This window comes from Euleptes europaea, chromosome 11, assembly GCF_029931775.1.
Source record: "Euleptes europaea isolate rEulEur1 chromosome 11, rEulEur1.hap1, whole genome shotgun sequence".
Taxonomy (NCBI): domain Eukaryota; kingdom Metazoa; phylum Chordata; class Lepidosauria; order Squamata; family Sphaerodactylidae; genus Euleptes; species Euleptes europaea.
This window is the reverse complement of record NC_079322.1, coordinates 11,109,048-11,122,136: the sequence shown is the minus strand read 5'-3', so window position 1 is coordinate 11,122,136 and position 13,089 is coordinate 11,109,048. Positions and strand designations below refer to the sequence as shown.

Genomic DNA, 13,089 nt, shown 5'->3' with positions numbered 1-13,089 from the left:
ACAACACAGCACGGCAGAGTTACTCAAAGTGCCCCCAGTGGAAGCACCGGTCACTGCACTGCACACTTACGATCTGGTTACTGAAGAAGGTCAGGCAATGATCAAGGACCCTGAAGATAGAAAAGCAGAACTAGCATGTAAAAAGGCCCATGAGGCTTCTGCCTTAGCCATCAGCTCGTCCATTACTTCGGCCTTAGTTTCTAGGGCAGCTATTATTTGGACAAGGAAGCTAGCACAGCTCATACCTCAGGAAGAGAAGCAAGCTTTCGAAGGGGTATCTAGAATCCTGAGGGCAGTTTCTTTTCTAGCTGACTACCCTTGATACAATGTCATTTGCGGCCAGAGCACTAGCCACTGCCTCAGCAGCTAGAAGAGCACTCTGGTTACGTCCTTGGCAGATAGAACACAGTTCTAAATCAGTTCTCATGGGTTTCCCATATCAAGGCAAGAGGCTTTTTGGGGATAAATTAGATCCCATCCTGGTAGAGACCAAAGACAAAAAGCAGGCCCTACCTAAGAGTCTTCAGAAAGAATCCAGGGGTTTTTCTCAAACCACTTCCTTCAGGACTTATCACACTCTGCAGAAATTTAGACCTGATCAGCACAGGTTTCAGTGGAAGGGAGGGGGGAACTGTGCCGAATCAAAGCAGAAAGGGAGACAAGGGCCGTTTACGCAGGGGAGGTTTTGCCTTGGATTTACCACTCTCTCTAGATGCACATTTTCCCCATCCAAATTCTCAAAACTCTGCATTGGGGGCTTATTGTTGAGTTTTGAGAATTCGGATTGGGAAAATGTGCATCCAGAGAGCGGCAAATCCAAGGCAGAACTCCCCATGCATTCGGTTGCATAAAAGTGGAGTCGAGCGGTTTGGAGCCCGATAGGACTTCTCCTTCCCCCTCTCCTTCGGCTGCCTCCCCTCTACGGAGCTGCGATGGGCGAAATTGTGACGGAGGTGGGGGTGGGCCTCAACAGTGAACTTATTGGCAGGGGGAGGGCTGAAATGCCAGGGGCAGACACAACTGCTGTCAAATGCTGCGGCCTTTTTCTCATGAGTAATCCAAGCTAAATCAGGCTTTATGTATTAGATTCACGTCCATGAATAACCTTTTAAATTCGGGGGGTTTTTTGCTCCACCACAAGAGAGCAGCAATTTTTTGAGTGAATAATTGACCTCAATTTCAGTTTACAAGCACTAGAAAGCCACATCAATGGAAGATTGGTTGCTATACCATGCTTGTTGGTCCTCCAGGTCAACTGGTTAGCCTCTGTGTGAAACAGGATGCTAAGCGAGATGGACCACTGATCTGATCCATCCAGGCACTAATGTATTCACATGACTGTTATATTTGGATTTTTTTTCCCTATAGAACATAGCTTCCTACAATTTAAAAAAAAATCTCTGGTGTTTTAAATTTACTAACCGTTTAGGAATCGCTCAAGTTATTCTGAGTATGTACCCTTGCTTAACATCACAGGAAGTGCCTTTCAGGAACAGATGAAGGTTCACCAAGTCTAGCATTCTTTGCAAACATCTCAGAAACAACTAGAAACTGTCCACTGGTCCATAAGTGGACCACAATCTACTTTCAGCCCATACCTTGGTTTAAGCAACTTGAGAAAAATGTTGGAATCATTGCTGCTAACTTTATGCAAAGATCAATGAAATACCTTATTTCCTGTCCTAAGTCTACCAAATTGTTTGAGGAATTGAAATACAGAAATGGTTTTGATAACATTTATGAATCATGTAATGTCCCATTGAAGGAATAATGTGCTGTTGAGTCGCAACTGACATATGGCGACCCAATTCATGAGATGTTGAAGGCTAAAGATGATCAGAGGCGGGTTGCCATTGCCTTCCTCTGCTAGCAACCACAGTCTTCCTTGGTGGTCTCCAATCCAAATACTAACTGTGGCTGACCCTGCTTACTTTCCCATCTCTGACAAGCTCGAGCTATTCAGGCTGCATGTCCCATTACTGCCCTGGCAAATCTCCCAACATCTGGGGCTTCATGTATCAATCACTGATCACTTATTTCAGGTAGGGGGGATTGATAGCATAGTCCATCTGTTGGTCAATCAAGGATCTTTGGATTGGGGCCATTGTGAGAAACAAGTTCCCTTTGAAATTAAACAGCTTCCTTCCATGTAATGATTTTGGGATCAGAATTTTACACTGCCCTCCTAAACAGAGTTACCCTCCATTCTAAGTACACTGACATCAATGGCTTAGAAGGCCACACTTCTCCTTAGGATGGCAGCATTAATCCCTTACCTTCCCGTCCACATGCTTTACCCACCCTTTTATAAGTGGATCTTTATCACTTTTTCTATAAATGTTTATGTCTGTTACAGTGGTCATTATAAACCTCTCACTCAATACAGAACTCAAGGGGGTGATTCGATGCTCCATGCTGATTTCTTCAAGCAAAATAAAAACTACATTTGCATGGCTGGCTGCCATCTTTTTTAAAGAAAAAACAATGGAAAGGGTGAAAAAAGGTGATCCTGCACATATCTGAGTACAGAGGGATGGGATTGGCATGGAATAATCATTTTGAGAAAGTGAAATTTATTAAAGTGCTGACAGCCAAAAAATATTTTCAAGTTAGGGTAAGGTTTGTATCATTTAAAGGTATTTTACCAGATTCTTGATGGTCATGCTTCAGGTACACAGGGTCTATCTTAAAGGCACAGGTTAAATCCGTTCTCCTCTTCACCCTCAACAAACATTGAAGAGAAATCATTTGTCACTGCCTTGCTTTACCTAAGAATTTCGCTACTTTAGTGGTTGTTAGAAGTGGGGCTGCAATTTTAATCAGATGAAAATTTTACACAGATACATGCATACAACTGAAGGGCTCACCTCCATAGACAAAGAAGAAGGAGGAGGAGGAGGAGGTTTTAATATGCCGACTTTCTCTACCACTTCAGGCAGAATCAAACCGGCTTACAATGATCTTCCCCTCCCCACAACAGACACCCTGTGAGGTGGGTGAGGCTGAGAGAGCGTGACTGGCCCAAGGTCACCCAGCTGGCTTTGTGTGTAGGAGTGGGGAAACAAATCCAGTTCACCAGATTAGCCTCCGCCGCTCATGTGGAGGAGTGGGGAATCAAACCCGGTTCTCCAGATCAAACTCCACTGCTCCAAACCACAGCTCTTAACCACTACACCACGCTGGCTCTCTTAATCAGCTTCCTCCTTCAAGTAGCAAATTTTATAAGGGAAAAACATTTAATAGTAGTTTTTCCTTGTATCTGTAATAAGCAGATCTTTTACTAGTTTCCCCCTTAAATGTATTTCCGCTCTAATAAAACTTAGGCTACAAGACACCCCTACTTAATATGACTAGAATCTAGGGTCTAAACCTCCTCCCGAACGCACACTTTCTGGGAAGAGAACATGGAAACTGTGGCTGTGAGAAACGTTGTACCAGGAAATTACTGACTACCTTCCGTGCCTGCTTACCACATAGTAGAACAGTCAAAGTTCACCAGAAGCCATTTGTGTGGGTTGAAGTTAAATGAATCTGCAAACTGAAAGATTAGAGAGAAGGGTTTTTTTAATTACATATTTTTCAGTGGGAGAGAGGCATTCTTGGTTAAATATTTGAACATTACCTCATAGCAGTTAACATTCACTGAATGCTAGTCCTTTTTTAGGCATCACAAATGTACGTTCCTAAAAATCAGCATCAAAAGGCCCATGCGCACAGCATATGGAACAGATTTGGATTAATTTGTCAGGCCAAGATCTAAAGAGCCATTCAGCTTGCCCCGCATGCCCAAGAGTGTTGGAGTGTGCCTGTTTTGAACAGCCAGCCTGCCTGTCATCATTCTGCAGGGCAAATGGCTTTTAAAACTGAGTGGGATTGCGAACACACTTTGTGTCACAATAAGAATCTGCTGTTCAACGAAAAAATAGCTCTTTGGATCCTGGCCTTATTTTGTGTGTTCGTGAACTGCCGTCAAGTCGCAGCCAACTTATGCCGACCCCGTAGGGTTTTCAAGGCAAGAAACGTTCAGAGGTGGTTTGCCATCGCCTGCCTCTGCGCAGCAACCCGGGACTCCTTGGGTGGTCTCCCATATAAACACTAACCAGGGCTGACCCTGCTTAGCTTCCGAGATCTGACAAGATCAGGCAAGCCTGGGCCATCCAGTTCAGGGCCCTGGCCTTATTGGCTGGAACTGTTGGATCCTTTAAAAAACACAGCATAGCCCAGGAACGGGCAGCCCCCGGCATGCATGTTGAACAGCAGCATGGCAGAGCATTTTGCTTGGTTCATAGGGCCAGTTCTCCAACCAAGGTATGCCCCTGAGGCGCTGGCTACTCAGCTTCCTCTCAGTGTGTCTGTGTGTAAAAGTGCTGTCAAGTCACAGCTGACTTATGGTGACCCCCTAGGGTTTTCAAGGCAAGAGACGTTTGAAGGTGGTTTGCCATTGCCTGCCTCCGCGTGGGCTGAGAGTTCAGAGAGAACTGTGATTGGCCCAAGGTCACTCAGCAGGCTTCATGTGGAGGAGTGGGGAATCAAACCCAGTTCTCCTGATTAGAGTCCGCTGCTCTTAAGCACTACACCATGCTGGCAATAATTCTCATCTCTGCCCTTCGCCCTGTATTGGTCACACACAGATGGATATCAGCCACATCTACATGGGGATGATTTTGTGGACTTACTGCAACAGAGCATAAACACAGTTCAATTTTTTGGTTTTCTATTCCCATTTCCTAGCACTTACCACTCCCCATCCCACCCCCTGCACCACAAAGGAATTTTGGGCTAGCATTTTTAAAAATTGCCAGCAAGTCACAGCCAACTTACGTCAACCCTCTAGGGTTTTTAAGGGAAGAGATGTTCAGAAATTGTTTGCCATTGCCTGCCTCTGTGTAGCAACTCTGGTATTCCTTGGTGGTCTCCCATCCAAATACTAACCAGGGCCAACTCTTATTAGTTTCCAAGATCTGACAAGATCAGGCTAACCTGGGCTATCCAGGGCAGGGCAGGGCAGGAAAAAATAGTAGTAGGTAAATCACTATAGTGTTACAGTATATACCTACTACCATTTCTTTTAAATTATGGCAAAAAGCCCATCAGCAGCAGGAGTGTGAGTGAGAGAAAAGGAGGGGAATCGGTACCCGAGGTGAGTTGGAAAGTTCAGAAACCTACACCTTCCCATTCATATTCAGGCTAACTCACTGCAGACTTTCATGTGTCTGGAAATACTGAATCAAAGCAGATTCCAGAATGGTTCTGGATGAGAAACTTAAGGAATGGGAGGAAGACAACATCTTTCACATGTTCTGGAAAACCAGAGTTTTGGGAGCTGGAGCAAGGAACATTGTCCATGTGGAAGTAGCCATGGTAGACTTTTTGGCACTTGGATGCAAAGGTTGCCTATTGCAGGCACAGTCTCACCAATTGCCTTGAGTGTCACCACGGCAAACAATCTATATTATTATTATTACCTTTGTACCCCACCTTTCTCCCTAATGGGGACCCAAAGTGGCTTACATTGTTCACTTCCATTTTATCCTCGTAATAACCCTGTGAGGTAGGTTAGGCTAAGAGCATGTGACTGGCCCAAAAACACCCAGTAGGGTTACCAACTTCCAGGTGATAGCTGGAGATCTCCAGCTATTACAACTTATCTCCAGCCAATGGAGATCAATTCACCTGGAGAAAATGGCAGCTTTTGCAATTGGACTCTATGGAATTTAAGTCCCTCCCCTCCCCAGACCCTGCTCTCCTCAGGCTCCACCCAAAAATCTCCAGGTATTTCCCAACCCGGAGGAGGCAACCCTAATGCCTAGTGAGCTTCCATTGCAGAAGTGGAAATTTGAACCCGGGTTTCCCAGATACTAGCACTCTTAGCCACTACACTACACTGGTTCTCTCACCTGTTTTTCCAGTGAACAGGTGATTTCTAACAGCACCTATAGGTTAAAGCAATTTCCAAGTTTGCAACTGACTTGGGTTGCTTTTGCGATTTCTGAAAATACTTGAAAGAGAAACTCTGGAACACCAGACTTTCTCTGTTTTCCCTCATCACAATCCAACTGAATCAGCTTCCATGGTAATTTCTTTTGTGAGAAAACACTGAATTCAGAGAAGTGGGGGAAAAACCCATAAGCTAAGGTAAGAAATCTATTTAGACCCTATTGAATGGTTGCTATGCTAGAAGATGCTAGACCACAACGATGGATGGATGATTCATTTCCTTCAGGATCCAATAAAACCCACACAGGAAATTGCAGCAAAGCTTTGTTTGCTGATAAAAATGAGAAAGAGGGGCACTTTATCGGTTGGGGCTTTTTCTCCCTGCGTTTTCTTTATCAGCCCCCCACCCATTGGCGCTTTTTAGGCTTTGACTTTAGCCAAACAGTAATATTTCCTCTCTCCTGACATGGAAGACAAGGAGTTTGTTCTGTTGTCTGGAGGGAGAGTCAGGAAATTGCACTGCCTTTATCTGAGCGAACAAGCAAGCCCACGAGCGAGCGCCAAGCTGCTCGGCATATTGGAAAAAGAAGGTCAACCAAATATTTTTAAACCGTTGCACGTAATAGGTTACATAGAATATCACTACCTCATTCTATAACAAAGTTTATCCTTCTTTTGTTTTGTTTTTGAAATGCAGTTACTTGATTTTCAAAATGAATGCAGGCAAGAAAAGTTCATCTACATAGACATGCAAGGAGAGGGATCAGTCTTTACTGGGGCTTCATTACACCTTGATGCTGTTTTGGCCATTCTTAGATGGCATCCACGCGTCCTTGGATGGTGCATGATCACTGCACTATAGTAATTGTTAACAGCAGGTAGTTTCAGAGGGTAGCTGTGTCGGTCTCCCGTAGAAAAGATAGATTCGAGTCCGGTAGCACCTTTGAGATTTGGTGTTCCAGAGCTCCGTGCCATTACTTCTTTAGGTATTTTCAGAAATTGTAAAAGCAACCCAAGTCAGTTGCAAACTTGCCACTCAAGCCATGGAAGCTGGCTAGGTGGATAGGGGTCACTGGGGGTGTGGGGGGGGGACGTAGTTGTGAATTTCCTGCATTGCGCAGGGGGTTGGACTAGATGACCCTGGTGGTCCCTTCCAACTGTATGATTCTATGACCTTGGGCTTCACACTCTCTCAGCCTAACCTACCTCACAGGGTTGTTGCAAAGATAAAATGGAGAAGAGAACTGTTCCTGGTATGCCAATGCATGTGAAACTGAAAGTACCTGTAGCTTCTTCCCTCACTTATATTCATCCCTTATTATTGGTGCTTCTCTCTTTCTTTCCTTACACCTCTATAGAAACTTCAGGAGGAACTAAACCCTCAAGGATTTCAGTTAGATTTTGGAGGGCTATTCCTTACTTCCACTCCATTGAGAAGGTAGCGGAATTCAGGACAGATGAATGAACTCCCAGCATAGGCGGCATCAATATGCATCCAGATATTCTCAGTGTTACCTATAAAGAGAAAAATGCTGTGAACGGTATCCTTTACTTAACAGAATTATCAGCAATGCAGGAAGAGCTGCTGTCTGCAGAATGTCTGAGTTTAAAAAAGAAACCTTGCATTGAAGAAGAAGAGTTGGTTTTGATAGCAGACTTTCTCTCCCACTTAAGGAAGAATCAGACCCGCTTACAATCACCTTCCCTTCCCCTCCCCACAACAGACACCCTGTGAGGTAGGTGGGGCTGAGCCCAAGGTCACCCAGCTTTCTTCATGTGTAGGAGTGGGGAAACCAACCCAGTTCACCAGATTAGCCTCCGCTGCTCATGGGGAGGAGTGGGGAATCAAACCCGGTTCTCCAGATCAGAGTCTACCGCTCCAAACCATTGCTTTTAAGCACTACACCAAGCTGGCAGATAGAAGGCATGCAAGTGGGTGGGAGGGATGGAGCACATGAGTGCCTAATGGTGGGCATAGGAGGAGTGGGGGGGCCCTGGGAACTCTCTATCTGGGTGGGGGCAAAAACATGGAACCTGCCCTGGTCTGTTTTGACTGGCAGTGGCTCTCCAGGGTCTCAGACAGTAGGATTTTACATCACCTACTGCTTGATCCTTTTTTACTGGGGATTGAACCTGTGACCTTCTGCATGCCAAGCTGACGTGCAATCACTGAGCCATCTCCCCTCTAGCACAATAGCTCTGGCAATTTAGGGGGAAATGCTTAAACTGGACACAGCGGATGTGTAATAAGAGAATACTTGTTGCACAAAAATCAGCTCAGAAGGACTCTTCAGCCTGCTGAATTTTACTATCAGGAAGTCCGTCTGCCCCATTGAAATGATGTTAAGACCTCCCTTGGACACAGAGGGGCAGCTGCTCCTCGACATGCCTGGAAACAGATACTTGACTAAGAAATGAAGTCAACAGACTTACAAATCGGGCCCAGTTCTAGCAGTTTGTCAAATGAGCAGCATGTCGTGGTTCCAAGCGTCGCACAAAACTGTAGTAACAAAAAAAAAAAAACAGAAATTGAAAAGTAAATCCAATTGAAGGAGAGTCAGTATGCCACTTCTAGCATACTTCTGGATGGTACCAAACTGCCCCCCTAAACTACATGACCAACCCGTGTGAGTCAGCTGCATGCAGCCATTTCTTGGACACTTTTGAGGAATTTGTGTATATTCATTTTGTGAGGAAGGGATACTTCCAGATCCAATCAGCTCAGAGAAGCTCCCTTCCAACAGGTAGTGGAGGAAAGTGCCATCAAGTTGCAGCTGACTTATGACAACCCCACAGGGTTTTCAAGGCAAGAAATGAACCCAGGCGGTTTGCCCTTGCCTGTCTCTGCGTAGCAGCCCTAGACTTCCTTGGTGGACTCTCATCCAAGTACTAACCAGGGGCTGACCCTTCTTAGCTTCCAAAAACTGACAATATCAGGCTAGCCTGGGACATCCAGATCAGGGCCCCTTGAACACATGAAGCTCCCTTCTACTCAATCAGACTCTTAGTCCATGGAAGTCAGTACTGTCTTCTCAGACCAGCAGCGGCTCTCCAGGGTCTCAGGCAGAGGTCTTTCACATCAACTACTTGCCTAGTCCCTTTAACTGAAGATGCCAGGGATTGAACCTGGGACCTGCTGCATATCAAGCAGATGGTCTACCACTGAGCCACAGCCCCTTTCAACAACTGTTGTGAAATACATAAGCAGCACGAAAAACTGGATAAAGTCTCACAGCCCACTGAGTATATTCCATACATCCATTATGAAGAAAGCTGGTTCATATGTTATAGTTGTACGACTGGGTTATCCACTCTGTCTTTCAGTCCAATGTGATTTGTACATTCTCCCTCAGTTCCTGCACATGCAACCAGACAACCCGTGACTGGGACTTGAGGGGGACCCACCTGACTGAACAAGAATGGAGAATCCAGGCACAACCTATGTAGACCATAATCTATTAATTGCCCATTTAATTAATGTAAAAGGTTACTAGCAGAAACTTAATGCTGCCTGTTAAGTCCGCGTGGGAAGGATTCACGAGGTCAGAGACGGAGTTCAAACAACAACCACGTTTATTGATTACAGGAACAGAACTGGTTAACACAATGAGCAACCCCTGTTTATATGCCCCCTTGGCTGCCTGCGGCCACTCCCCCCTTGATCCGTGATAGGGGGACATAACCTCCTAGTGACCAATGGTGCATATTGGCTTAGAGCCAATGGGGTCCGTTTGCTTGACCAATAGGGTGAGCAAGGTTTAGGATCTTTCGTGCAGAACTCAAGCTCCTAAGTCTCCCTTGCTTACTCCCCAACTATATACATACACAACACTGCCCCTTCTGCACAAACACACCGCTACAAGGTCCTTGCGGCTGGACATCGGCTGAAGCAAACACCAATTTTAGCAGGGAAGGTAACATCCAAATTAAAGCAGCATCCTGCTATAAATAATCCTTTTAAAAGTCAGAGCACACAGGCCTTTCGTTATCACGTCAGACCCTCAAACGAGAGCCGTGTGTACGTGACAACGTTCAGCTGTATTCCATCCTGTGGGTGTATGTGTCCTTACCCCCCCCCCATCAATTCCCAAAAGCCATTTTAGCTGGTAGCATCTGTTGGCCTTTGGGAAAGGGGGAGGGGAGGTGTCCGTCTTATGCTTTGCCAGGCCTGGCCAATCACTCTAACCCAATTTGCAACCCATATTAGACCCGTGTAATAAAATTTGGAGCCAGGGACAGGCGGCCTCCTGCAAATGGAGCTGACAGCCCAGAGGAGCCCCCAGGGCAAGATCCTCCTCAGATGGTAGCATTTAAATACGGCCATGGCGCTGCTGCCACTCCAGTTCTGGATGCAAGAGAGTTAGATGTCTGCATCGGGTAGGGTTGCCAGGTCCCTCTTCGCCACAGGCGGGAAGTTTTTGGGGCAGAGCCTGAGGAGGGCAGGGTTTGGTAAGGGAGGGATTTCAATGTCATAGAGTCCAATTGCCAAAGCGGCCATTTTCTCCAGGGGAGATCAGTTGTAATAGCAGGAGATCTCCAGCTAGTGCCTGGAGGTTTGCAATCCTAGCATCGGGTAGGAAACAACACTTGCCCAAACACAGGGCTTAGCCTACATGTCTGCGGGAGCTCATCCTTAGTGCCATGGCCCCGGTTTGTATTAAGCCCACCGGTACCATCTTTCTAAGGTTAAATAACACATCAGTGATCTACTGGATCCCTAATGTCACATGTATCTTAGCGCTTACCATAAGCAAGATTTGTATGTATTGTTTAATTCCATTGGGACAGGCCTGTTATCTTATCTTTAAAAAGAACAGCTATTGTCCATTTTAAAAACCAAGGGCATGATCCGTGCAAAGTTAAGCCTTTCCAAGCCCTGCTGATTTTCATGTGAGCAATCTAAGCCCATCTGCCCTGCTGAAATCAAGATAACTTTTAAGTGCTGAAAATGGCTGCATAGTGCTACAATCTGCTGCATTTAACTGAATGACAATTTAAAATATATGCCACCTCAATCCAGTCTATCAAAAGAAATTGGCAGCAGTTTTAGCAGCAATTCTAACAGCTGGCCCTTTTTTTTTTTTTTGCCCCTTTCCTAACTTGCCAAGAGCAGAAGCCTTTATCCTTGTAAATCCACACAAGACAATCCACATGCTGCAGAATTAGTACTCCTTGTCACTAAGAAGAAGGATAATGTTACCTACCTTAATCTTAGCTGACACATTTCTGTAAACAAAGAGAAGACCTGGTACAAATCACAGGATTGTGTCAACTCCAGCTGATGCTCGGAAAGCCATTAAATAGATCATACAAAGTCAAGGGAGGAGTGGTCAGAAATTTTTTGAAAGCTACCCTTTCGAGCCTAATTACATTTTACACCCAGCCAACCCAGCCATTACTCTCCCCCCATCACATTGGTGAAAGCAGGTGCATAACATAACCTCAATAGTTTTCAAGAATTTTCATGCCTTCTGGAAGATGACCGGATCTTCTCTGTGTTTTTCAAAACTGCATGGGGGTCCAGTTCAATGGGATACGTAGCAGAGGGGAGGGGGTTTAACCATTCACCCCCGCATTATTTGTCAATCAATGCTGACCATGCAGTGCTGTAATGATCTGTGGAAGAGGAAAAAAGACAGGCCATTTGCCTGTCTTTTTCTTTTCCAGGGCTAAAACTGCATTGGGGGGGGGAAATAGTTTCAATTCATGAACTGTAATAAGAGTGTAACAGTTTTACTCCCCATATCCTGCACCACATCTCTGATCTGGATAAGGAGCCTGCACAACCATTTGGCTTTTAAAGATGCAGGGAAGGTCTAATTTTAGAACCCCCAGCATCCTAAGATGGTCAATACTTACAAAGAACGGGATAAGACCAACAGCTTTGTCTTGATCCAGAACCTTTCTTAGAGCTGATCCACGTACAGCAAACTTGTCATTGGTGGGGACCTCCTTGATCTTCACTCCAGCAATTAATCCAGCCTTTTCTACTGAAAAATGAGCCTGCAAATGAACAGGAGGAAATGCATCCTAAAAAAACAATCTCCTGAAAACCATCCTACTTTTATTTGAACACAACAAAATCTTGGCCATGCAATCTAAGTGCACCAGTCCTTTGTATATCATAATGGGAAGTAGGGTAGGGTTGCCAACCTCCAGGTGGTAAACTGGAGATATAGAAAACCTATGCTGCAATTAGTGAGAACTATATGATAAGGCAGCACGTGGCTCAAAATTAAAAAATTACAACATAAACTACTAATGGAGAATTGTAAGCATATATTATAAAGTAAAACACTAACAAAACAACAACAAAACCAAACGTTTTAGAGGCCTCGCAGGGCTTAAGGCTAATTAGCTTACAAATTCAACTCAAATGTAGCCAGCCTCACCAAACCCCACCCTCCCCAGGCTCGACCCCCAAAATCTCCAGGTATTTCCCAACCCGGAGCTGGCAACCCTAATGGGAAGTGTTCTTCCACTGGCCTGATCCTTCAGGTTCTCTCCTCTCCTCAACATGGGTTAGAACACAAGAGGAGGTTGGGGGTTTCCAAGGTTTCAATCCTAAGAACACTTTCCTAGAATTAGGCCTATCAATGTCCCGTTTAGCATTGCTCCCTAATTGCCCTTTCGCTGAATAAACATCCTCTGCACGGCTGGAAGTGTAGATGTGCCCCAAAGATCACACTTGTTTTCAGAACTTTCTTGGCATGAAGCTCAACAAAGTAAAATTCTGCAGCGTCCAGAGCCTGGATTGCTGTGCAAAGCCCAGGCCAACATGAAATTTTAAATGTTTTATTTATTTATTTAAAACATTTATTAGCCGCCTTTCTCCCTTGCAGAACTAAAAACAGCTTACAATAGAAATAAAGCGATGATAGAAAACACAACCAACACAAAATACATAGAACAACTATTATAAAAAAAACATTAAAAGGCAGCTTGCTTGGGACTAATGCTTCATGCTCCATTCTGGTAGGTTATTTTACTTATGGCATCACAGGCATTGGTTTGTCCCCTAAGAATCTCATACTTCCCTACGGAAACAAAAATTGGTTTTCTGTGCCTTTCACAGGCTCATTCCCTACCACGTTTTAAAAGCATCCTTCAGTCTGGTGTCGACATTAGACCAGCAGGGCGGTCCCTTGTAAA

At 45.0% G+C, this 13,089-nt stretch overlaps 1 protein-coding gene across 1 annotated transcript in view; it reads right to left on the bottom strand.

Moving 5' to 3' along the window:
- DDC (dopa decarboxylase) overlaps positions 1–13,089 on the bottom strand; it is a 65,221-nt gene that overhangs the window by 23,947 nt on the left and 28,185 nt on the right. The window contains exons 6-10 of the mRNA XM_056857243.1: positions 11,797–11,940; positions 8,371–8,437; positions 7,358–7,452; positions 3,471–3,538; positions 2,646–2,722 (exon numbers count right to left, since the gene is read on the bottom strand). Of these exons, the coding sequence (XP_056713221.1) occupies positions 2,646–2,722; positions 3,471–3,538; positions 7,358–7,452; positions 8,371–8,437; positions 11,797–11,940 (451 nt within the window). The remainder of the gene's footprint in view (positions 1–2,645; positions 2,723–3,470; positions 3,539–7,357; positions 7,453–8,370; positions 8,438–11,796; positions 11,941–13,089) is intronic.